Below are 23,153 nucleotides of genomic sequence, written 5' to 3' on the forward strand. Positions count from 1 at the left end.
CAACATAAGGATTGACACCCAAAAAAAAATCTTGCTGGGAGGGAGAGAGAAGGAAGAAGACGGAGTGCTGCCGGGAACTTCTTTGCAAGCATCGCCCGTCGGGCGGATCCCGCAGGGGGCGTCCGCTCCCTCCCAGAATGGCCCGGCTTGCGCCCCCCGCCCCGTCCCCGCCCTGCCCCGCCTCCCCATCGCGGAGAATAGAAGGGGCGGCGCTTGTCGAGCGCGCTCCGCGACGGCGAAGGAGGCCGGGCCGCGATCGGCGTGCGGAGAGCGGACGCGGCACGAGAAGCGGCAGCGGCGGCGTCTGGAGGAGCGTCGGGCGCCCGTCCGGGGAGGGGGCAAGCATCTGCAGCCGGCAGGCCCGGGGTCGCGATGTTGCCTGCGGCGCGGGCCGACTACCTGGCGCCCTGGTGGGCGTCGTGGCTGCACGGGCTGCCCCACTTGAGCCTCCGCCTGCAGCCCGTCTCCAGCGCCTTCCGCCCGAGGGACGCCGACTACCAGCAGGTGCGCTGCCCGCCCGCCCGGTGCATGCTCCTCTTCCCCCCGTAGGGTAGAATGAATGGGGCGCCCTCCATGCAAACCCCCACTCCATCTACGCGCGCGCCCCGCGAGGGTGCCGCGGCTCTTGGCTGGGCCTCCCGCGCTTCCGAGCGCGACCTTCAGCTCTGGGGCGGTTGCCAGGTCCTGCGGTGGGAGCCCCCCGGACTGGATCCCTCGGCCTACCGAAGCGGGAGGGAGAGAGATCCGGAGTGGCTCCCCCCCGTCCCGGTCGGTTTCCCATAAAATGCCTGCCCTCGACAAAACGCCTCCTCTAATGGAAGGGGCTTGCAACTCCGTCAAGTGCCGTCCTCGCTGCCCCGCTTTGTTTCTAGCCCTAGGGCTGAAGTCCGTCCCCCCCCCAAAAAAAATATTTTAGCCCCCCCCCCCAAGTTGATGGGCATTGTCGTTCAAATAGTGTAGGTCCCCCACGTCTTGTGATGGATGGATTATGCGGGGGCGGGGCTTGCCTCCCCCCAATTTTATTCAAGTTAGCACCCCCCCTGCACTCACCCATCCGCACTATTCTGAGCGTGGTGGTCTCGTGAAATCCTCGTGGGCAGATGTTGCCTTGCGCACCTTCATGTATGCTCCTGGGCATATCAGATCGGACGCAAATGACTCGTGGCCACCGGTCCTGTACTCCTTTGGAGTAAAGCAGACCAGCACCCAGTCTCTCGCAGTGCCTCTTTTGACCCCTTTTTGCGGCATCCCAGCCAATCGCCTGGTAATTAAGATTCTGGGGGGGGGGGCAGCCTTGGGGGGGAAACCACAAACACTCCAGGTCCTGTGTCCTCTGTGCTGTGGGCAAGATTCAGTGGCGCTGATTTTAAATATCAAGCTGTGTAGCATTTTATCCCCTCCATCCGTCACCCACCCTACCCTTTGAGGGGGATTGACCTGAATTGCAAATTAAAATAGTCAAGAGCATTTGATGGTGAGAGTTGTCATTTGAATTTTGCAAATCTTTTTAAAGAAGCAGGCATCTCTCTGTTAATAAGGCATCTTTCTGAGTCCTGCCTGAAGGTTGTTTCGCTCAGCTCTTGCACATGCAAAGGCAGTTACATTTTCCATTGGCTTCCCCGAAACTGGACTCCGCCCTCTTCTCCCCATCTCCCTCTGGCCCACAAAATATTCTCCCCACCCCACCCCTGCAAAACTAACCCTCTTATTTGCATGTGTGATTATGCTAGAAACCCTCCTTGTCTGCTCTTCAGATACTGTAGCTGGATCCTTTATCTTCCCCCTCAGTTCCCTGTGCATCCTTGTTTGGGTGGAAATCTATTTGTAAGTAGCAATCCCATTAACTTCAGTTGATTAGCTGAATGCTTCAGATATGCTGCTATCCATTCTGGATGCCCAGTGTTTACTGTATTTTGTCATCTCTGTATTTGGAGCCAGTTCTGTTGTGTTTCCTTTGCTGTCCATATACTGGTTTGCCTTGGTAATGATGTGGCAAAGTTCTTCATTGCTCTGGGTCGTTAGTGATTGCATTTCTGTTTTTTCTCCCCTCCCCTCCCCTCCCACTGCCAATCTCAAGATGGCATACGTGGTTCTCCATTTTATCTTCACACCAAGCCTGTTAGGTTAGGCTGAGAGATGGGGACTTGATCATCTGAGGGTCACTCGGTGTGTAGGTCTTCGTAGGCTGATAGTCTAGAACAGTGTTTCCTAACCTGTGGGTTTTGACCCACAGGTGGGTTGTGAAGCCTGTGCAGATGGGTTGCGGGCTTTATAAGTAAATCCCAAATAATTATCGCTTGCAGCCTTTAACTGGCATGAAGGAGTACCTCTTACAGCTGTTTTATTGGCTTATTATAATGCTGTGTTGATGCTTGTAACTGCACATCTGAAAATCTCTGGTAGAGCATGACACTGCTTAATCTCTGAGTTGTGAGTCCCACGCTTGGGTGGAAGATTCCTGCCTTGCAGGGGGTTGGACTAGATGACCCTTGTGGTCCCTTCCAACTCTGCAATTTTATGATTCTCATTGCGAACTCTCTGCTGGCTGGTGATGCCTTTGGGGACAGTTTGCCACAAAGTGCATCAGAGGCAAGCTGTAATAAAAGGTAAAGGGACCCCTAACCGTTAGGTCCTGTCGTGGACGACTCTGGGGTTGTGGCACTCATCTCGCTTTACTGGCCGAGGAAGCTGGCGTACAGCTTACAGGTCATGTGTCCAGCATGACTAAGCCGCTTCTGGCAAACCAGAGCAGCGCACAGAAATGCCATTTACCTTCCTGCCGGAGCGGTACCTGTTTATCTACTTGCACTTTGACGTGCTTTCGAACTGCCAAGTTGGCAGGAGCAGGGACCAAGAAATGGGAGCTCAGCCTGTTGCGGGGATTCGAACTGCTGACCTTCTGATCAGCAAGCCCAAGGCTCTGTGGTTTAACCCACAGTGCAACTAAAAACAACCCCGTATGAGCACTTTCTGGTGAACCATCTCAGAATCTGTTAATAGTCATGGGTAATTTGTAGTTTGCTCAGAAACAAAGAAGTTTGAGTGTATGTGAAGCCCATTTGCAACCAGATCTCACCACTTTCGTATTTGTGCAGAAAGAACAATGGCTCATTGAACTATAGCATTTCCAAAAATTATCAGAATGTTGATTTCATGTTGCCAATGAGTAGCCTGAACTTGTTGATGAAGAAGTATCTGCGCTGCTGCCATTTGGTAGCACATACCTTTGGGAGGCAGGATTTTCAGCAACGACTGCTATGAAGACTGAAATGCAGAAGCAGGCTATGTATCGGGAATGATATGAGACTGTGCCTGACAACCATTAAATCCTGTACTCACCTGCTCTTTGGCAAAATGCAAGCTCTGTCATCCCCTTGATACCTGCCAAAGTAGACTTCATCATGAAAAAATCATAAGATACAATGAAGTGCAAGTCTTTTTAACAGGCCTTGTGTAACTGTGTTTGTGGAATGAATTTATAAAGTTGTTGTTGCAATCTGCCTGTCTCGAGACAATGGAGTGCGCCTCCAGAGGTCAAGCACCAAATTTATATTACTTGCCAAGGAATATCCTGCAATCAGGTGTTGGTTGTTTTTACACACCCATGAGCACAACAATGATTATCTTTTGTAAGCCCTATAAATATTTCATCAAATTCTGTATGTTGCATATACAGTGGTAACTCGCAAGACGAATGCCTCGCACAACGAAAAACTCGCTAGACGAAAGGGTTTTGCGATTTTTTAGGTGACTCGCAAGATGAATTTTTCTATGGTCGTGCTTCGCAAGACGAAAATTTCAATGCATTCCTATGGGAATTAAATTTCAATGCATTCCTATGGGAAACCGTGCTTCGCAAGACGAATTTTTCGCAATACGAAACGACTCGTGGAACGAATTAATTTCGTCTTGCGAGGCACCACTGTATGTCTCAGGTAATGGTTGTAAAATAGGCAAACTTGCATTTTAAATGCACAAAACCAATGGCTACCAAAGACCTGTGGTCCAAAATTCATGTGACAATATAGCGATGGGTTACTGCACAAAGTAAATTTGGACTTATGGGTTGCCATACAAAAAAAGATTTGAAACCACTGCTCTAGGAAACGATCATTTCTTTTGGGTGGCTGTGTGCTCGTTCCAAAGATGGAAGTGGGAAGGTAGTGTCCGCAGAAACTATCTGCAGAAAGAGGCTTTGTCCAATATAAAAATAAATCGAGTAGCTTTGCGTCCTTAACCATCCCTTAGGCCTGCTTAGGTCGCTTCTATGCTCTCTTGGAAATTATGGAGGGTGATAATGTGTTTAGCTGATATTGCTTTGTTGGTTGGCGGGAAGTTGTGTACATGTGTGCTGCTCCAGGTTCCAACTGGGACTTGACCCTCACTGTGGGACACATCTCAAAGCTTCCTTGTGCGATGACTTAACCTGTGATAACAATGTTTAGTGCTCACTTTGCCTTTTGATGTATTTGGAAGTCTCTTTCCCTGCTGGCAGTTCCTCAAAATTACTATTAATAACCAAGGGTCCTGCAGTTATGTAAATGTGCCCTTAATTAGTTCTGAAAGCCGCAAAGGTGAGAACCATTCCCTTTCCCTCTCTAATAGAGGTTGTCTGATTCTCATCATTCTTGCAGAGCCCGGTGGTATGTAGTCCAGCTCATTGCAATTGCCACGAAGATGTCAACGGCTTTTATTGCTGTCAACTTGTTAGAATATGGGCCAGGAAAAGCAGAGTACTTAGGCTTTGTATGGAAGATGCTCCATTCATGAGTACTAGAGGAAAGGTCTCTCAAGTTCATGCCCTGGAAACTGTGGGAACCTCAAGCTTGAAGTCCACCTCTAGCTGAGATGCTTTTGCTGCCTCAAGGAGCCTTCTAAGGCTACTAAACCTTCTCTAACATAGTTGGCTCAATACAAGTTATTTTCTTAAAAGATTCAAGTCAGGTTCGGCATAGTATTTACCTAGGTGGTTTCTTTACCCCTCTGGTAAAAAACTAGTTGGAAAGAATCTTAATCCACAAGTCTGTGTAGGTCAGGCAAAAACACTTCCTTTTCTTTATAGTCCTTTATGAATACATATATTCAGTTCAGATTGCATAAAGCAATAGATTTAACTATGGATTGTACATAGCTTGCAGGAGTTTGCATACCGAGCACTTAACACCTGCTTTCGTTTTTTTCCTTTTAAAGGAAGCATACACTACTGCAAAGCCTTGCGAAAGATCTAAGAATTCATGCTGCTAAGCAACACAGTACTGTATTGCCTCTGCTGTCACTTTAAGAATTGTATTGGCAAACCCTTTAGTAGAGATCATCAGTAGTTCTGTTTTCTATTCCTTCTGCTGCGTTTTGCACCCACACCCACACGCATATGGCTTGCCTTATTCACTTTTTACTTCACAATTTCTGCATCTAATAATAGCAGCCTATATGCTGGTTAATAGCTAGACATCCGATTTTGTGTGTGTAAAGGGTGAGCACAATTTCTCATTAAAAACAACAACAACAAATCTTGCAGGCTGGGTCTCAGCACCCAATCCGTTTCCACTCACTGCACACATGTATTTTAAGGGGAAACTTGACTTTGCTTATCTGGTGCTGTATGTTCAGTACATGTATTTTGTACCATAGGGCTGTCACCTTCAGTACAAAGAGTAGTCCAAGCAGTAACCCTTTTCTTTTTTTCCTAATTACTTTCCTTGGCATGGTGATTCTTGTAGAAGAACTACCTTTTGTCCCTTTGGAAGTCGCTAACCCAAATCTAGAATTCCTACCTGGTTGGATGCCCACTTGAGTTCTTCTCGTACTCTGCATTGGTCAGATGTTACCTTCCACCTTGGCAGGTGGCTGCGTTTCATTGCGGCACTGCCGTAATTAATTTTTTATTCACAGTGTAGTGCAAGTCGTACTACCTCTGGCTGCACGTCTCAAAGTATTCTGTCCGCAGAAGGTTTGGCTGCTTACGGGCGAAAGCTTTCCAATTCCGTTGGCAGGAATGCTGAATCCAAACTGGGCTAATTGAATCCAGGATTTCAAGTCATTCCCCATGTGGCTGAGGCATGCACATCTGTGATTGGCTGCGATTCTAGCTTCTAGTGGGTAATGGCATTGGCAGATCCGTAGCAGGAAAAGGAGGAGAATGGCATTGAACTGGACATAACAGCAGCCAGTCTTTAGGTGTTGGTTACAGGTAGCTAGCCGTGTTGGTCTGCTGTAGTTGAAACAGAATAAAAAATAAAATAAAAAATCCTTCCAGTGGCACCTTAGAGACCAACTAAGTTTGTTATTGGTATGAGCTTTCATGTGCATGCACACTTCTTCAGATAGTGTGCATGCACACGAAAGCTCATACCAATAACAAACTTAGTTGGTCTCCAAGGTGCCACTGGAAGGAATTTTTTTTATTTTTTAGTCTTTAGGTGGAAAAGAAATGAATGGGGCTTGGGTTCCAGAAGCAAAGCCCCAGCATTGTTTACATAAAGTAGACCATGGGTATTCCATAGGAACAAGTACAGTGGTACCTTGGTTCCCAAACAGCTTGGATCCCAAACACCACAAACCTGAAAGTGAGTGTTTAGGTTTGCGAACGTTTTTTAGAAGCCGAACATCCGACGCGGCTTCCGATTGAGTGCAGGAAGCTCCTGCAGCCGATTGGAAGCCACACCTTGGTTTTTGAACCGTTTCAGAAGTCAAACAGACTCCCGGGATGGATTAAGATATAGCTCAGTTGGTTGGAGTGTGGTGCTGATAGCTCCAAGGTTGCAGGTTCATCAATCCCCATATGGGACAGCTGCATATTCCTGCACTGCAGCGAGTGGGACTCTAGATGATCCTCAGAGTCCCTTACAAGTCTATAATTCGGCTTTTATCTCTCCACATTAAGGACTGATGTAGATAAGCGATTGCCAGCTATGATTTGCTCACTAAACATTACGGATGTGGTATGTTTTGTGGTGGTTTCTGCTACCCTAAGATAGGGCGTGCTCAGCCTAAAAGAAAATGCAGCCTCCTAATGTGTGCCCTAGTTGTTAACAGATTCGCTGCAAGCTTGTTGTCACAAGACGGATAGTTGGTAAACATCTCTGGTGCAATCTGAAACAGGGTTTCAAGATACAGCTACAAGGCACTGCTGGTAATAGAGAATTCAGATCACAACATGTGTGGGTCAGGAATGGCACAATTAAACTAAAACATTCTCTCGATCTTAAACTAGAGTTAATCGACCCTTGGGTATTATATTTGACCTCTCCGAATCCTAATCTGTTTGAATTTGCAGAAAACCCCAATTAAGAATAATCATAATTGCCTGTAGAAAATGAATGTACTTGGTCTAGAGGCTGTAGCATTGGTCAGATATTAGGAACTGAAAAAAGAATCTGCTCTCTCATAAGTTAGTATGCAAGGAGGGTTGGACCCCTCTAAAAACAAGGCTTCCCTTAATTCACTACAAAATTGCTTGAAACGGCAATGCCATTGACATCTGAGTTGGCCTTGGAGATGAAGATAGTTGTATGGCATCTGAAAAATTACAAATTTATTGCGGTGTAAGGTTTTTCCCCCCTATTTCATCAGGTGCATGAAGTGTTCTGCTTGATTGACAGACCACAGGAAGAGAGAAGCCGTGTACAGGCATTCAGAAGCTGGAGAAAGCAACATGGGATGGGGATGAGGTCTCTAGCTCTGCCACCATCACCCCCTGTCCCATGAGTTTGACTGTCTGAAGCAGTGAGCCTGCTTCTCCCAGTATGGGCTCCCCATGCAATGGAGAACCCACGTGTACTGGAGGCTTTCTTGCTTCAGATAATTTATAAAGGAGGACGGGGTGCATGTGGGTTGAGCTGGTGTGTTTTCTCCAGCTGCTAAACACATGATGACCACTGGAAGGGATGTTGCTACAGGAAAGCCAGCAAATGCAGTGCAAGGAAGATGTTGCATTAAAATGCCATGCAGAGCATGTGTAAAAGAGATCCATTTGAGAGTGGAAGTGCCAAACAAGGTGGGAGTAGCCCGCTCCTGGCTGCTAATGAATTTGCAAAGTGAGATGAATAGCTTCTTCCCTGTATGCCTAAAGAGGGGCAGTTGCGTTCAGTAGTGAACCTGTCACTCCCAGTCCCTCTTGAGCCCAAGTCTGATAGCATAGAATGAGCACATGAATTCCAGCTTGGCAGCTGGAGTCTCCCTTTGAAACCTTCTTCCTGAAGTCTGGCTAGTGTCTTGATGAATGCCCAGGAAAACCTGAGCTGCTTCTGTGCTGATTTCTGAGTGTTAGCTGTTTTTAATGTCTGATTTGGGTACATCCATTCTCTTGTACAGGTAGCCCGGCAACCTACATGGCAGAAGGGCATTGCTGGCACACATCGTCTTAGGAAAGTAGTGGTGGCATATATCACGTCCAAACGTGTAAAGGTGAATGAGCCTTTGATGGTAAGGTTGAGGCCACATGATAAGTGTATCTTGAGTAGATATGAGGGCCAGACTTGGCATTGGGGTTGTTTTAGGGTGGGGGGTGATAGTTGCTGGGTTGTATTCCTGATGAATGATGTAGTGCTACTAGTGAGCTATTGTGTGTGTGTGTGTTTGTGTATGTGTGTGTGTCCGTAAACAGTCCCAGGCCCTTTCATCTGTGTCGTGGAAGAGTCCTCCCCCAGGGTTGGCTTGTAGATCCATGTTTATGCATTTCCTTATTTGGGAGCAGTAGCTAATGATTTGTGATGGGACTATGTGATTTTTTTTTTACACTATTACTTATTAAATTTCTATATAACACAGACTTTTAGATTTACTGCATAATAACCTCTCCCCCCTTCCCCCCCCCCCATTCCGTCTGCATACGAGGGCTGGGCAATATCTGGTTTTCAACATTGCGATATATCACCAGCTAAAAACATCACAATATACCGAGCTGTCACGATGTCTGAAATGAAGATGGAGCTATGTAGAGGCATTGGCTGGCTTCACGGTTTTCCCTGCACCGTGTTTTTTTGCATAGCGCGCACACACAGCATGATATGTGATATATTGCCAGGTCAAAAATTATGAAACCGATACCACAATGTGGACTTGAAACCGGTTTTGGACGATATATCGCCCAGCCCTACTGTACACCCAAATACACACAGACAGCAGACAGTAACATGGTATGTATCTGAAGTGGCCCCTGGCCCTGTAAAACTTCTGCCAAGATCCATTTGTTTAGTCTTTTAAGTGGCCACCAGACTGTTCATCTTCTAGCTGCCCCAGATAAACATAAAGTTGTCTGTGTTTAGCGGGGATGTTCCTGTTCTGATTCATTTCACCACTCTAAAATGCCCTTCTTTGTGGCCATGTGTGGGGATAACCAGCAGATGGGACGACCAGTAATCCCGGAGTTCCTGCTCCCACTGCGTCGTGAAAGGGTCCGCTGGCTATGATCTGAAGGTAGTTGTCGTGAGTTCTGAAGGTTACTGAAGGTTTCCGAAGGTTTTCTGCAGGTATCTGAAGGTTCCGGAGATTCCGGAGGTCTCCGGAGAGAAAGATAGGCTAAGCTAGGTAGCGGCCAAAACTTAGAAGGCCAAATAAAAGCTTTTGAAATAAAAGAAATAAAAACTAAGAGACTGCAGTCAATGGTGAAGAAGCTCTCAACTGCTCTGTGCGGCTGGTTTTACTTTCGGTTTCTCTCTGGCTTGTCTCGCACTGATGTTCTCTCTGGCTTGTCTCGCGTGTTCTCCACACACACTACAGAGAGCGGAGGCTATTTATTAAGAAATCAAACATCGTCACAACATGTACAAGAACCAATCACAACCTTGTCTCTAAGCTAATTTCTGGGCGGGAAACTATCAACTGACCGTTACATTGGCTAAATTGGCGCGCTCTGCCGAAACGCAGAGGGATCCATGCAGCAAACTCTCTGCTGGATCCTTTGCCCTTCCTTCCTAACGCGGAAGGTTACCTTAAGATAAAACATAAACAAACAGGTGCAGGAGCACCTTAAAAACGTATTCCCACAGCCATGCTGTCATTTCTGGAAGTGAAAGCCAGGCTGGTAGGATGCAGTTGTGGGGTCAGTGTGATCTGCCCAGAAGAAAATGAGTGGGAAGCTTGTTTTTGCTGGCTAAGGGAGGAAGGAGCTGGGCTTTCCCAGACTCATAGTGCTGAAGGGGCATTTGGACTCATGACCTCTTGCAGAATGTGGCGTGGAACTTGTTTGTGTGGGACAGAATTACTTACCAACATCCCAGGAGAGAGATGCTCAGTGCTTCATCTAATTGCTGCTGAAGGTAATGCTGGTTGTTTATCAGCAGAAAGTGGGGAGATACTTAATGTCTCCATTAAGCGGCTAATGTGAAACCTCCATGGGATAAGTACCAATGGCTCCTGCAGTTCTGCTGTCAGATGCACGGGCTGGTTTTATAAAAAACAGGCTGTGAAATAATGCAAGGTAGTCAGCATCTAAGAGCCGGCAATGATGCCTTTCAGAGGTTGTTGGACTCCCATTGTCCTAATATGCATGATCAAGGGCTGGTGGGAGTTGGGAGTCCAGCAACATCTGCAAGGCACCAGGTCGGATACTTCTGATACTTGCAAGAATTGTTGCCTGCAAAACCACAACAAAAAGAATGGAGGACGACGATGCAAATCTTTCACTGAGCAAACAGGGATAGAAGCTGAGAATGCAAACTCCCGGTGATGTTTGGCGCTTTTTGTGTCTTGATTACAGTTCTAGCAATGCCTCCTCTGTCAGGGATTTGCCTTCTCCTTGCAAGGAGAGCCCGGGGGGGGGGGAGGTCCTGCTCGTGAGGAGAGGCCGGGCGGGAGTACTCCTCACGGGGAGAGCGGGGAAGGTGATCCTGCTAGTGGGGAGGATCAGGGTAGGGAACCTCCTCGAGAGGAGGTCTTGCTCAGGTACAGGGAGCCCCAGCCACTGCTGTCACCTGACTCCTCTCAAAGCCCATTGCCAGAGCTCTCTCCCGCGGAAGAGGAGGAGGAGCCGAGGGTCGGGGATGCTGGGTGGAGACCCAGCAACGGCAGCCAGAGGCGATCAGAGAGGGAGTTGCAGCTTCCGGTGCCAGCACAGCGTTGGGGGGGGGGGAGGTCAGGGGACACGGACAACGTCGTTTCAGGGTGCTGAGGCTTTGGTGCTGTGCGGGAAACAGGAGAGGGGCACTTCCGGATTCTGCAAGTGACTGAGCGGTCATGTTTTTAGCTAGCTCTGCACTGTAAATAGTTATGCACAATAAAGTAGTCTTTAGTGTAAGAGGACTCTGTCGTTACTCATGAGCAACACCGTGGTGTACCCTGACATCTTCTTTGCCTTCCCATGTGCATACAGTACAGCTGCACTGAAGTGCAGAAGGAGGCAAGTTTTAATTTGGAAATGTCTGCAAGACCAAAGCTTTTATGCATCAGTTTGCAAGAGAGCTTTCTGCGCCACTATTCACATCACAGATGGAATCCGACATAATGCTAAGTCCCTTGTTCTATCATTGAAAGGATTTCTCTTTGCACAAAAAAATGTCCCCCCTCCCCTAGTGTGCCCTCTAAATTTGTTTTAGGGATTTTCCCAACCCTCTGGAACAGACTTTAGGAGGGTGCAGGCCGTGCATGGGGGAAGAAGGAGGAGGGAGTCCTGTTACGCGCTGACAGGTTGCAGTTGGTGAATGTCACCCAGTGTCTTTGAGCCTTCTCTTATTATTTTTATTAATTAAACTGTTTGGGGTACTGTGACTGTAGGGGAGACCGTGGGACATTGTGCTCATTAATGACATTAACCTTAGCAACCAACACCTTTGTTAAAGCTTGTAGTTCCTATAAAGTTCCATGTGCAACCAGGTTTCTATGCCTGAAGAATGCTTTAAAAAGTCACTGATAGTGTCCTTATGTCCTTCTGATGGCAGACGTCAGAGTGTTCCAGAGTGGATGTTATATTTTATGAAGTCAACTGCATTGTCATAAATCAAAAGTATCATCCAGTGTTGGATAAATCCTTCACAGTTATGGCTTGAGAGCTGCTCAGTTCTTTCTCACTTTGGAGGGGAGAAGTTATCTGACAGATGCTATTAAATAGCCACATTTTGGTCCAGTGTGATGGACAAAAGCCTACAAAAAAACTGCATACACACATAACGTGCATGCAGATAACATCCAGGTTGCTGGGATTGCTGCAAAATACTGTATTGGAAGTTTAGCTGGTGATTGGTGTGCTGGTTTCAGCTGCATGTGTTAAGAGGGGTGTGTGTGTGGAAGAGTAGTAGTATTGTACCAAAGCATATTGACAGGAAGGAAGCACTTAGACAATGCACAGTTGTATTGGGCTTCTCGCTTGGCACTTCTGACCTCTGATTCACAGGCAAAGCTAGGAGAGCTTCTGTTTTTTGTGGATTAGTGCAAGACATCTTTGCTTTTGCACTGAGAAGTCATTGTGCTGCTAGAGGGGTACAGTCTCAAAGTGCACCAAGCGTAGGCATAAAACAACAACCAGTGAGGACCTCCTCATTCCTATTGAAAACTATGTCGTCGTAATTAGGTCACCCAACTTGTACAGGGATAACTTATTCTGAATCCTCAGAACCCCAAGCTTTAACTTGTTCCAACTTTGCACACCATCAGCTGTGCAGATGCGTTTGAAAGGTTGGTTAAGGACATGGAGTCCAAGAGAGTTCATGCTAGGGCTTCCAGGAGAGAACTGCAAGTCCCAATCTTCAAGTGGGGAGGCTTGCAAAAGCCTTTGTGAGCCACTCTCCCTACACTTTATAATCAGAGGAAGACTGGGAACTTGGGGGAGGGGGCTTGCGAAAGCTTTCCACCTTCCAAGTCCAATCTTAAAGGCTTTTGCGAGCGTCCTCCAGCTTCGAGATCTGAGCAAAAAGGATTGTGACTGTCAACCAAAATAATGTCACATGATTGCCAGGTGAGTGGCTCCTTCCACCTGTTAATTTTGGCCAGATAGTCACATCCGGCGTTTGATGCTTTTGAATTCTGGTGCTGGAGGAGACTCTTGAGAGTCCCATGGACTGCAAGAAGGTCAAACCTATCCATTCTCAAAGAAATCAGCCCTGAGTGCTCACTAGAAGGACAGATCCTGAAGTTGAGGCTCCAGTACTTTCGCCACCTCATGAGAAGAGAAGACTCCCTAGAAAAGACCCTGATGTTGGGAAAGATGGAGGGCACAAGGAGAAGGGGACGACAGAGGATGAGATGGTTGGACAGTGTTCTCGAAGCTACTAACATGAGTTTGGCCAAACTGCGAAAGGCAGTGAAGGATAGGCGTGCCTGGGGTGCTCTGGTCCATGGGGTCACGAAGAGTTGGACACGACTGAACGACTGAACAACAAAAGTCACATCCGGATAAGGATCTGGGCTGTGGAGCCAAAACTGGTTCCTACCCCCTGAACCCAGGTTTGTGGTTTAGCTCTCCCCAAACAAACTGTGAGCTACAACTGTTGTTTGTCCTGTGATTGACTTTGGAGAATGAAACCACTAGCATAGGTTGGGACAACAAGGTAAGCCAAACTGTGACTTAGCACAGCAGCAGAATGACCAGGCAAGATCAAAGCAGCTTCAGTCTCTTCCAGAATCCCATGCAGTAAAATCATAGAATTGTAGAGTTGGAAGGGACCTCGAGGGTCATCTCGTCCAACCCCCTGCAGTGCAGGAATCTTAGCTAAAGTATCCACGTATATAGCTAAAGTATATACGAATGACAACTGTGTGTTCATGAAGGAACTTGGGTGAATGTCATTGTGAAAATAGCCCCCCTTTCAGTTTTTCCAGTGACATTGTGGTTGACTTTTCGGAATAACTTTAGAGCTGTTCCGATTCTGCTCTCCTTCCCCTCCTTCTGCCATTCCTGCAGCAGACATGAGCTGCAGAAAAGCTAAAGGCAAGAGTTTGTGTGGGGCGTTTGAAGAATAAGGTGACCATTGAGATTGGGAGTAGTAAGTAAGGGCCAAAGAGAGGGAAAGGTGATGGTTCGCGATGGCTGAGGATATTAAGTGAGCTCAGCCTTGCTGCGATGGGGAGGTAACAAACTGGGGAGGGGCTGTGACTCAGTGATAGAGCATCTGCCTCGCATGCAGAAGCTCCCAGGTTCAATCCCCGGCTTCTTCAGATAGGGCTGAGAGCAGCGTTTGAAATTTGCCAGGCGCATTTTGCACTTGGGTATCGGCCACTTGTGTCCAAGTGAAGATGCCTGGGTGCCAGGATGACGCCTGACGTCTCCACCATGTGGAAGTGTATGCCTGGGGATCCTTGGCTCTTGCCTGTTTTCACATACTAATACCACATTTTTTAGAGTTCTATCAGTGATATTTTGTCTGCACAATCAGAATGAATTTCAGGAACCAAAAAGTCCTATTGGGAAAATACGACTTTCGAGCCGCCTTGCCCCCAAAATGGCAAAGAGACGTCCTGTTTTGGCCTGGTTTAAGGAACCACTGGGCTCCTGGCTTATATATTTGAGCTTCTAACACTGGCTGAGAGAGACTCCTGCCTGAAACCCTGGAGAGCTGCTGCCAGTCAGTGTAAACAGTACTGAACAAGAACCAGCATGCCAAGGTTACTGTGACTTGGGACTGTGTGCGATGACCATTCTAAATACGAAGGTTTCTGCAGGGTCCCACGTGGACAGGGAGGCATGCCTTTTGCAAGACCACAGAGCTTTCCCTGCTTGATGATATTATGCCACATAGGACAGGACGTTTGGGGGCTGAGTATGCGGGGCGTTGTGCCAGGATGAAACTGAGCGGCCATTTATCAGCCCTGTAGCTGGCGGTTGGGGAAGGAAGCGGGCAGAATTTTTTTCTTCCTCCTCTTGTTTCTCCTCCCACCCCCCCCCACACCCCTTTGTGAAACGCTGCTCTGAGCTCAGGATTGGAAGGGGCCCAAGTGGGAGCAGATACAGGCCAGGCTGCGGACCGTTGCCTCTTGCAAACTTGGCACAGCTTGGGATTATTTGTGCCAGCAGGGAAGCGGGCTTTGGAGCGTGGCACAGCAGCTGCCCACTCTGGGGGATCCCTGATGGTAATCCTTCCCTTCCCAAGGGCACTTGGTGGTGTGAGTGTTGGTGATGAAACGTGCACTGAATGCTTCTCTTCGCAGGCGGAGAATAAACCGGCTGTGGGGTCTGCTGCCAATCAAAGCCATGTGACTGCAGCATTCTTGGCATGCTGTTCTGCCTGTGGCAGGTGACGGCATACTGTGTCTTCTTGAGCTTTGTCCTCCAGTGCAGCATAACTCAGTGCTTCACCAACTGCTGCACAGTCAAATACAGTATTGCGTCCTTCCAAAACTCAAGTCTCTGTAATCATAGAAATGTAGAGTTGGAAAAGGACCCTAAGGGTCCTCTAGTCCAACCCCCTTGCAGTGGAGGAATCTGCAGGACAGATGGCCATCCAACCTCTGCTTTAAAAATGCAACTGTCTTATCCCATGTGCATTCATCCATCAGGTCCCCACCTCTGCCAGTGGCTGTTTCTCATTGAACTATAAGGTAAAGGTAAAGGGACCCCTGACCATCAGGTCCAGCCGTGTCTGACTCTGGGGTTGCGGCGCTCATCTCGCTCTATAGGCCGAGGGAGCCGGCGTTTGTCCGCAGACAGCTTCCGGGTCATGTGGCCAGCATGACAAAGCCGCTTCTGGCGAACCAGAGCAGTGCACGGAAACGCCGTTTACCTTCCCGCTGGAGTGGTCCCTATTTATCTACTTGCACTTTTTGGGGTGCTTTCGAACTGCTAGGTGGGCAGGAGCTGGGACCGAGCAACGGGAGCTCACCCCGTGGCAGGGATTCGAACCGCCGACCTTCTGATCAGCAAGCCCTAGGCTCCGTGGTTTAACCCACGGCGCCACCTGGGTCCCATGCATTGAACTATACACAGAGGTCAAAATTGCCAATTACGGTACCGGTAAGTTTCACAGGGCAGGAGGTGTTTCTGTATCACTCTCTGTACGCAGACCCTTTTGTTTCTTTTAGCAGTGCTGCTTCCAGAGGGCTGGTGTGGAATGCAGCGCTCATGCCATGCTTTTAATCCTTTCCTTCCTTGCCACCTCTGTGCTCCAAATTGGCTCCAGTTTTCAACACAGGCTTTCCTTTGTGAGCTTCATTCATTTCCTATTCTGATGTGAGTCTCTCCCACGGCCAGTGTGTTGGTGGTGGTCAAAATACTGTAAGTGGCCTGTGGTTTGTGGTCTCTGTTTATAGCATGATGGTAGCCATCCTGAGCTTGACAGAATATTGCTTTCATATTTTGACCACTGCTTCTGTATAGGCCACGGGTGGCCAACTCCCAAGAGTCTGCGATCTACTCACGGAGTTAAAAACTAGCGGTGATCTACCCCCTTTTTGGGGGGTTCAGGTCAAAGTTGTTGAGCTTTTATTAGGAAGGAGGAAGGCCCATTTTGGGTGGGGGGGGGTTCGGGTCAAAGTTGTTGAGTTTTTTTTCAGGGAGGAGGTAAAACGTTGAGCTTTTTTTAGAGGAGCCACAGTTGTTCAGCTTCTCTGGGTGGAGCCAATGATCTACCAGTGATCTACCTGTTGGACATGCCTGGATAGACTAAGCAACCTCTCTTGCACAAGAAAAAAAACAACAGCAACAGAGAGCATGTGTTAAAAGATGGCCCTGGTACATTTTATGTTTGGTTCATTGCCAAATTTAAAGTGTGATTAAAAGACTCTGTGTGTTTCTTTCCCCACCTTCAAAATACCTTTCATCAAAACTTTTTCACAATGCTGTATTAATCCGTGTTTTTATTCTAAATTGCATAATCTGGATTGTCAGTTACTAGGCTATGGACAAAACAAAATAAAATAAAAAAATTCCTTCCAGTAGCACCTTAGAGACCAACTAAGTTTGTTCTTGGTATGAGCTTTCGTGTGCCCATGCACACGAATAATCGATTGTCTCCTTGAAATGATTTTTACAGAAGCAGATAAACTCACCCCTTATTTTTTTTTTTAAAGCCTACCACTGGGATTGGACCCCACCCCCTTTTTTAAGGCGATTCAAACTGGTGGAGGGGGAGGAAGTGAATTGTGTGATTTTGATCAGAGGAAGCTTATGACAAGATTACAGGTTCTTGATGTCTGCTGTAGATCGCTTGGAGAGGTTTTTTGTGTTTTTTTTTTTGCTCCCGAAGCACGAAAATACCACACTGAGCAAGACCTGCCTTTGTTCTTCTGTCCTTTCAAGTTACTGTAAAGGTCTCCCTTGCCACAGAAGGCTCTCACTGTTAACAAACACTTGCTGTTTGTTTGCCACTGGACTTATGGGTCTTGGGGTGAGGGGGGGGGAGAGCCCTTTTATTCCCATGTGTGACCTTGCAAACCTTACAGCCTCTCGTTTGACTTTCCACATAATCAGAGCTAGGGCTTTTTTTTTTGCTGTCAAGTGACATTGTATGTCTGTGTGCTTTGATGGCCTGCTTCACCCAGTGTTCCAGCGCTGGTTTGAACCTGCTGATGGGAGCCTCTGATCTTAACCCAGTCTGACAAAGCATCCTTCTATCCTGTGGGTGGAAGAGAGGCCTCTTGACAGCGGCTAGGAACAGGCCTGGAAAAACTGCTCTGTGCCTGAAGCACCCCGTGCAACTCTTTTTTTTAAAAGAAGAAAAAATCCTCTCCCAATTTTTTTTTTTTTGGGGGGGGGGTGTTTCGTGTTTGGCCCCTCTCTTCCACAAGAGCCTTACTGTTTCCAGACTGGGTTGATGAAAAGCAGCCCCACACAGCCAGCCTCCGAAGTGAGTGGGCTCAATAAAGCTTCATTGAGGGAAACAGCATTGATGTGTCAGTTCATACATTTCCCCTTCTATGCCATCATAATTTCGTAAAGCTTATATGTGTGTAGCCATTTGTGTATGTATATGTATGTAAAATACATTTGTGTATGTATATGTATGTAAAAAAAAAAAAAAGGACGCTGGTGGCGCTGTGGGTTAAACCACAGAGCCCAGGGCTTGCTGATCAGAAGGTCGGCGGTTCGAATCCCCACGGCGAGGCGAGCTCCCGTTGCTCGGTCCCTGCTCCTGCCAACCTAGCAGTTTGAAAGCACGTCGAAGTGCAAGTAGATAAATAGGTACCGCTCCGGCAGGAAGGTAAATGGCGTTTCCGTGCGCTGCTCTGGTTCGCCAGAAGCAGCTTTGTCATGCTGGCCACATGACCCGGAAGCTGTACGCCGGCTCCCTCGGCTAGTAAAGTGAGATGAGCGCCGCAACTCCAGAGTCGTCCACAACTGGACCTAATAGTCAGGGGTCCCTTTACCTTTTTATGTATGTAAAATATTTCTTCCTGGGTTTCCTGTTCTCTTATAACTTCCAGGAATTTCAATTAATTCAATTAATTCCATACACCGTAGTCAGGGATTGAAATTAGCCAGGCGCTATTTGCGACCGAGTGAAGATGCCTGGGCGCTAGGATGGAGCCTGACATCTCCGCCACCTGTTGGTGCATGGGGATCATTGGATCTTGCCTGTTTTCACACACCAATACCACATCCTGGATAATTCTATCAGTTATCTTTTATCTGCAAAATCAGAATTAATTCCTGGAACCAAAATGCTTTTTCTGTGCAGGCTGAGCAGGAGCAGTTACAACAACATTATAATTAATGGCTGTAGCTTGTCTCCACTTATCCCACCCCAGAGCCCTGCTCACAGTTGGGAAGAATATTATTATGTTATGAATGATCTATGTCAACATTAAGAAAAAGAACTTGGTGTATGCCAATATCTATGTGGACTCTCCCTGGAGATCAAGTGACTTTTCTTCCTTTAACTTCTCAAAGTTCTTAACCTAGCTCAAGGTTGTTATCTGAACCAGCCAGATGTTTAACTGATAACCAGTCACAGTCCATCATTTGAAAAATAAGGCTTGAGAGCCGAGCGGTCTTGCCCCAAAATGGCAACTAGACATTCCATTTTGACGACTGTGGCCTTGGTTTAAGGAGCCACTTGGCACCTCTCTTATAGATCTGAGTTTCTAACACTGAATGTAGTTAACTACTCCGCTGGCTGTTACACTTATGAGTTGTGAATTGGGAAGTCTCCTTTCATGGTCTGAGGTGAACCTTCCGTTTTTTCTGCCTCAGTCCCCTCCACCTCCCATCTGAATTAAGGAAGATAATAATAATAATAATAATAATAATAATAATAATAATAATAATAATAATAATAATAATAATAATAAATGGTGTACGGTTATAAGAATTGCTGTTAGCGAATGCAAGTGAGTTTCGGTGAGAGTGTTGGTTATGGGGTAGCCTAGAAACACATATGTGAAGAGCTTTGTACATTTTGTGGAGGGGAGAGACTGCTTTTGCAAATCAAATTGTTTTGTTAAAAGTATGTCAGGCAGCCCCTTGGGGGAGCATACTCCAGGAGTTCCCGGCATAAATATTAAAACTGATGACGAGATGCGAAATACAAGGATTTCCTGCAAGCTCCTGTAGGGAGGAGCACTAGTCTAGAAACGGAAGGAATTGGTACCACCAGGAAGTGGCTAGATGGCTATTATTTGACACCAGCTGCTTTTACAAAGTGGCCTAGGAAAAAATGTTAAGCAGAGGAAGAATCATATGAGCTATATAAATCTCACAGTTATAAAAACCAAGGCTAAAAGGACTTTTTAAAAAAAAAAATCAGCATTCATTAATTCATAATTGTATTTGTATGCCACTTTTCCACCCCCCCCAAAAAAAAATCATGCACAAAGTGGCTTACAACAGAGAACAGGGGTGCAATTGTAAAAACAAAACAAAAAAAATTCTTAGCAACATAATGAAACAACACAATAGCAAGTATAACATACAGGAAACGATGTTTCAGTACTATAAATAACAGCAAAATGACTTGCTTAACAACAAAATAGCAAAAAAATCACATATGGCAAAATAACAAAGGAGCGTGTTAGTTTCACCTTGGTCCTAGAAATGCCCCTCCCATGATGTTGCTTGCAGTCCCTCTCCTGCAGCAATTTGCAAGGCTTCCAAAGACAGGGGATGGTAGCTGGAAACACTCCTCCCATGATGTTATTGTGCCAGCAAATGAAGATTAAAATTAAAACAAAACAAAAATCAAAAGCATGTTCAAAGCATGTTTGAACGTGCAGAGAGAAGTGTTTGTTGAGTTTCTTCAGGGAGAAAGGTCTGTAGTCTGGGGGGCCACTGCAAAGTAGGTCCTGTCTCTGGTGCTCTCCAAATCGGTCTGCTTAAGCAGGAGATGAGATCCAGGCTTGGGAGGAAGGTCTTTAATGCTACAAAAGTTAATATGGGTGCTGGCAGTAGATATTGGGGTTTTAGGTCATGTAGAGCTCGGTTGGGGGAGCTGTGGCTTATCAGATGTTGTTGGCGTACAGCTCACATTGTTTCTGATCACTAGACATGCTGGCTTGGAGCTGGGAGTCCCAACAACATCTGGAGAGCCACAAGTTCTCCACACCTGGTTTAGGACTTCAACAACAGCATTTTAAAATGAGCACAGAAGCAAATCTCTAAACAGTGAGCGCATTTCGGATGTGGGGGTTATTTGAGTTCATTCTCCCAGTGAGAAACGGGGGCAGAAGCGCTGGCATTATACTGTTCTTTTTAATTCCAAATTACCTGTTGCGTTACGGAACAGCGGCTTTTGGATTGACGCAGCGCCATGTTACAGTAAATTTCATTTGCACCAGCAGGCGTGGTGTGAGTAACAGAAGGTATCGTCAGACATGTCACCACCCTTCTTACGCCTGTGCAATTAATTCTGCCCCCCCCCCCGAAAAAAATACCGGGGGAGAAACTGCATGCCTGGAGTGCTGCCCCAAATTTCATCCTGTAGTTTTCTGGGTTAACAGGGTTGCCAAATGGAATTTTTTCCCCTTCCTGGAAGCAGTTTACATGGAAAGGAGTGCTTAACTTCTGCTTAGAGTTCCAGAAATGGTTTGTACGTTGTGTGAAAGATCACATGGAAAGTATCGTATAGGCAGAACCCAGGAAAATGGAAGAAATGTCCGAATCCAGCCATTGTCACTAGTGCAGGGTGAGTGTTTTATGATCGAAGTACCTTGTTTCTACTGACATCCTACTTGGCTGCATTTGTCACTAGGATGGCTGTCTCCCTGTGTCATGTGCTGTCCTCCTGAGGTGTTTGTTGCCAGCTAGGGCTAGAAATAATCACGTGCGGGTGGCGCTGTGGGTTAAACCACAGAGCCTAGGGCTTGCTGATCGGAAGGCCGGCGGTTCGAATCCCTGCGACGGAGTGAACTCCCATTGCTCGGTCCCTGCTCCTGCCCACCTAGCAGTTCGAAAGCACGTCAAAGTGCAAGTAGATAAATAGGTACCGCTCCGGCGGGAAGGTAAACGGCATTTCCGTGCGCTGCTCTGGTTCGCCAGAAGCGGCTTAGTCATGCTGGCCACATGACCCAGAAGCTCCCTTGGCCAGTAAAGCGAGATGAGCACCACAACCCCATAGTCGTCTGTGACTAGACCTAACGGTCAGGGGTACCTTTACCTTTAGGGCTAGAAATAATCAGACAGGAGTTTGCTGCTATCCCTAGGAAGCTCGTTGGAGAGGCAGGGTGCTGTGATGCCATCACTCACAGTCCTTGCAGAACTCTCCATTTTGGAATAGCCCTCAATGAGCTCCCCTTCTCCAGACTCCCTCTTAGTTTCTCTACGGTTATCTCTGTGCTTCTGGCCTAATTGTTATCCGGCTCGGGGACAAGCTAGTACCACGTTTCCACCCTGTTGTGGTCTGTGGCGGGGGGTGGGGGTGGAGAGAAGCGGAACTGGGCCTTTGCCGTCTTGCTTTGTTTCAGAAGTTATCTGTACGGAAGAAGGTTAAGGCTGTTCAGGCCTAAACTTGGCCACTTGCAGGGAGCAGGGCTGGAATGAGAAGCGGCATTCATGGGTTCCTGAGTCATGGGCCATGAGACAGTTCTGACCCCTTTCTCCAGGAAATGGTTTGTTTGCTATTTAGGAGGCTATTGCTGGCCTGAACCACTTCACAGCTGTGTTTTATCACGGCCGACAATCTTAAACAGAGTGAGCAGGGGCAGCGTATTGTCAAAGTGCTCATCAAGCATATATCTCAGTCTTTGGCTGCCCACATTAAATCACATTACCCAAAATTTATGTTTCAGATGTGCATTTTTCTGCATGATGTGGGGCACTGTCTAAGCTCCCCTGGCAAAAAATGGGGCTTATTTATTGGTGAACTGTATGTGTGAAACTGCCCTGAGTATATGTTGTGCTGAGGAGCTTTTTGGGGCTGGGTGGCTGTAGAAGCTGAGTGACTTAGCATGCTTGCTCAATTCATGTGCAATATTTGAGATTTTCACAGATTTGGATGCGTTAAGCAATTATTGTAGCAATAAATAAGACTGTGCAAACTTTGAAGGAAGTAGGAAAAGTAGAGGCAGGAAGTGATGATTTTTTTTTTTTACCTACTGAAATGTTTCTGTTTAAAAAAAACACATTGTCGCACAAAATTAATTTGCAGCATAACAAATGTATACAACACCAGTCAAGCTAGGAAATTTCAATGCTATAATTCAGTATATATTTTTTCAGGTGACTCTTCCATGGAAGCATTATTGCATATATCATTTGAATGCTCACTTTTGGGGGCATGCAGAAATTAATTTCCAGGGCCTCATTTTTCTCCTTGGAAACAATTTAAAGGAAGCATAAGCCGTTTGTTTGTTTGTTTGTTTGTTTGTTTGTTTGTTTGTTTGTTTGTTGTGTCTTAAAAGGTGGGTGGAGATTCAATTCAGCTAAGTTGTTGCATGTGTGAAAAGAGGTCCGCTTGCACAATAGGGGTTTCCTTCCCTCTCCTTCCCCTGTGCCCCCAAATCTACTCCAGAGGGTTGGGGGATAACAGATTAGAATAGATTTAGGGGACATTTGGGAAAAGAGAGCATTAAAAAGTTTCATTGTATGCCCGGACTTCATTCCCCATTCACATACCCCACTTAAAACTATGTCAAATTCCACCCATTTGTTTCAGCAAAAAGCAGTTTGCATGACATGCTTTTAAAAGGTTATGTTTGTGAAATACAAGTTGGCTCAGTCTGCAGAGCAGGAGACTCTTAATCTCAGGGTCATGAGTTCAAGCCCCATGTCGGGCAAAAGATTCCCGCATTGCTAGATGGCCCTTGTGGTCCTTTCCAACTCTTATGGTTCTTAAGTCAAGTATGCAGAATCAGTT

The 23,153-nt window shown here is 46.8% G+C and overlaps 1 protein-coding gene across 2 annotated transcripts in view; it reads left to right on the forward strand.

The window, feature by feature from the left end:
• The first annotated feature begins 213 nt into the window (after positions 1-213).
• TTYH2 (tweety family member 2) overlaps positions 214-23,153 on the forward strand; it is a 79,081-nt gene continuing 56,141 nt past the window's right edge. The window contains exon 1 of one of the 2 annotated variants that reach the window (XM_033138953.1): positions 214-504. In XM_033138953.1, coding sequence (XP_032994844.1) covers positions 373-504 — 132 coding nt within the window. In that variant the 5' untranslated portion in view covers positions 214-372. The remainder of the gene's footprint in view (positions 505-23,153) is intronic. The other variant, XM_033138954.1, reaches the window with a different exon arrangement.

The sequence above is a fragment of the Lacerta agilis genome, chromosome 2 (assembly GCF_009819535.1).
Source record: "Lacerta agilis isolate rLacAgi1 chromosome 2, rLacAgi1.pri, whole genome shotgun sequence".
NCBI classification, from domain to species: Eukaryota; Metazoa; Chordata; class Lepidosauria; order Squamata; family Lacertidae; genus Lacerta; species Lacerta agilis.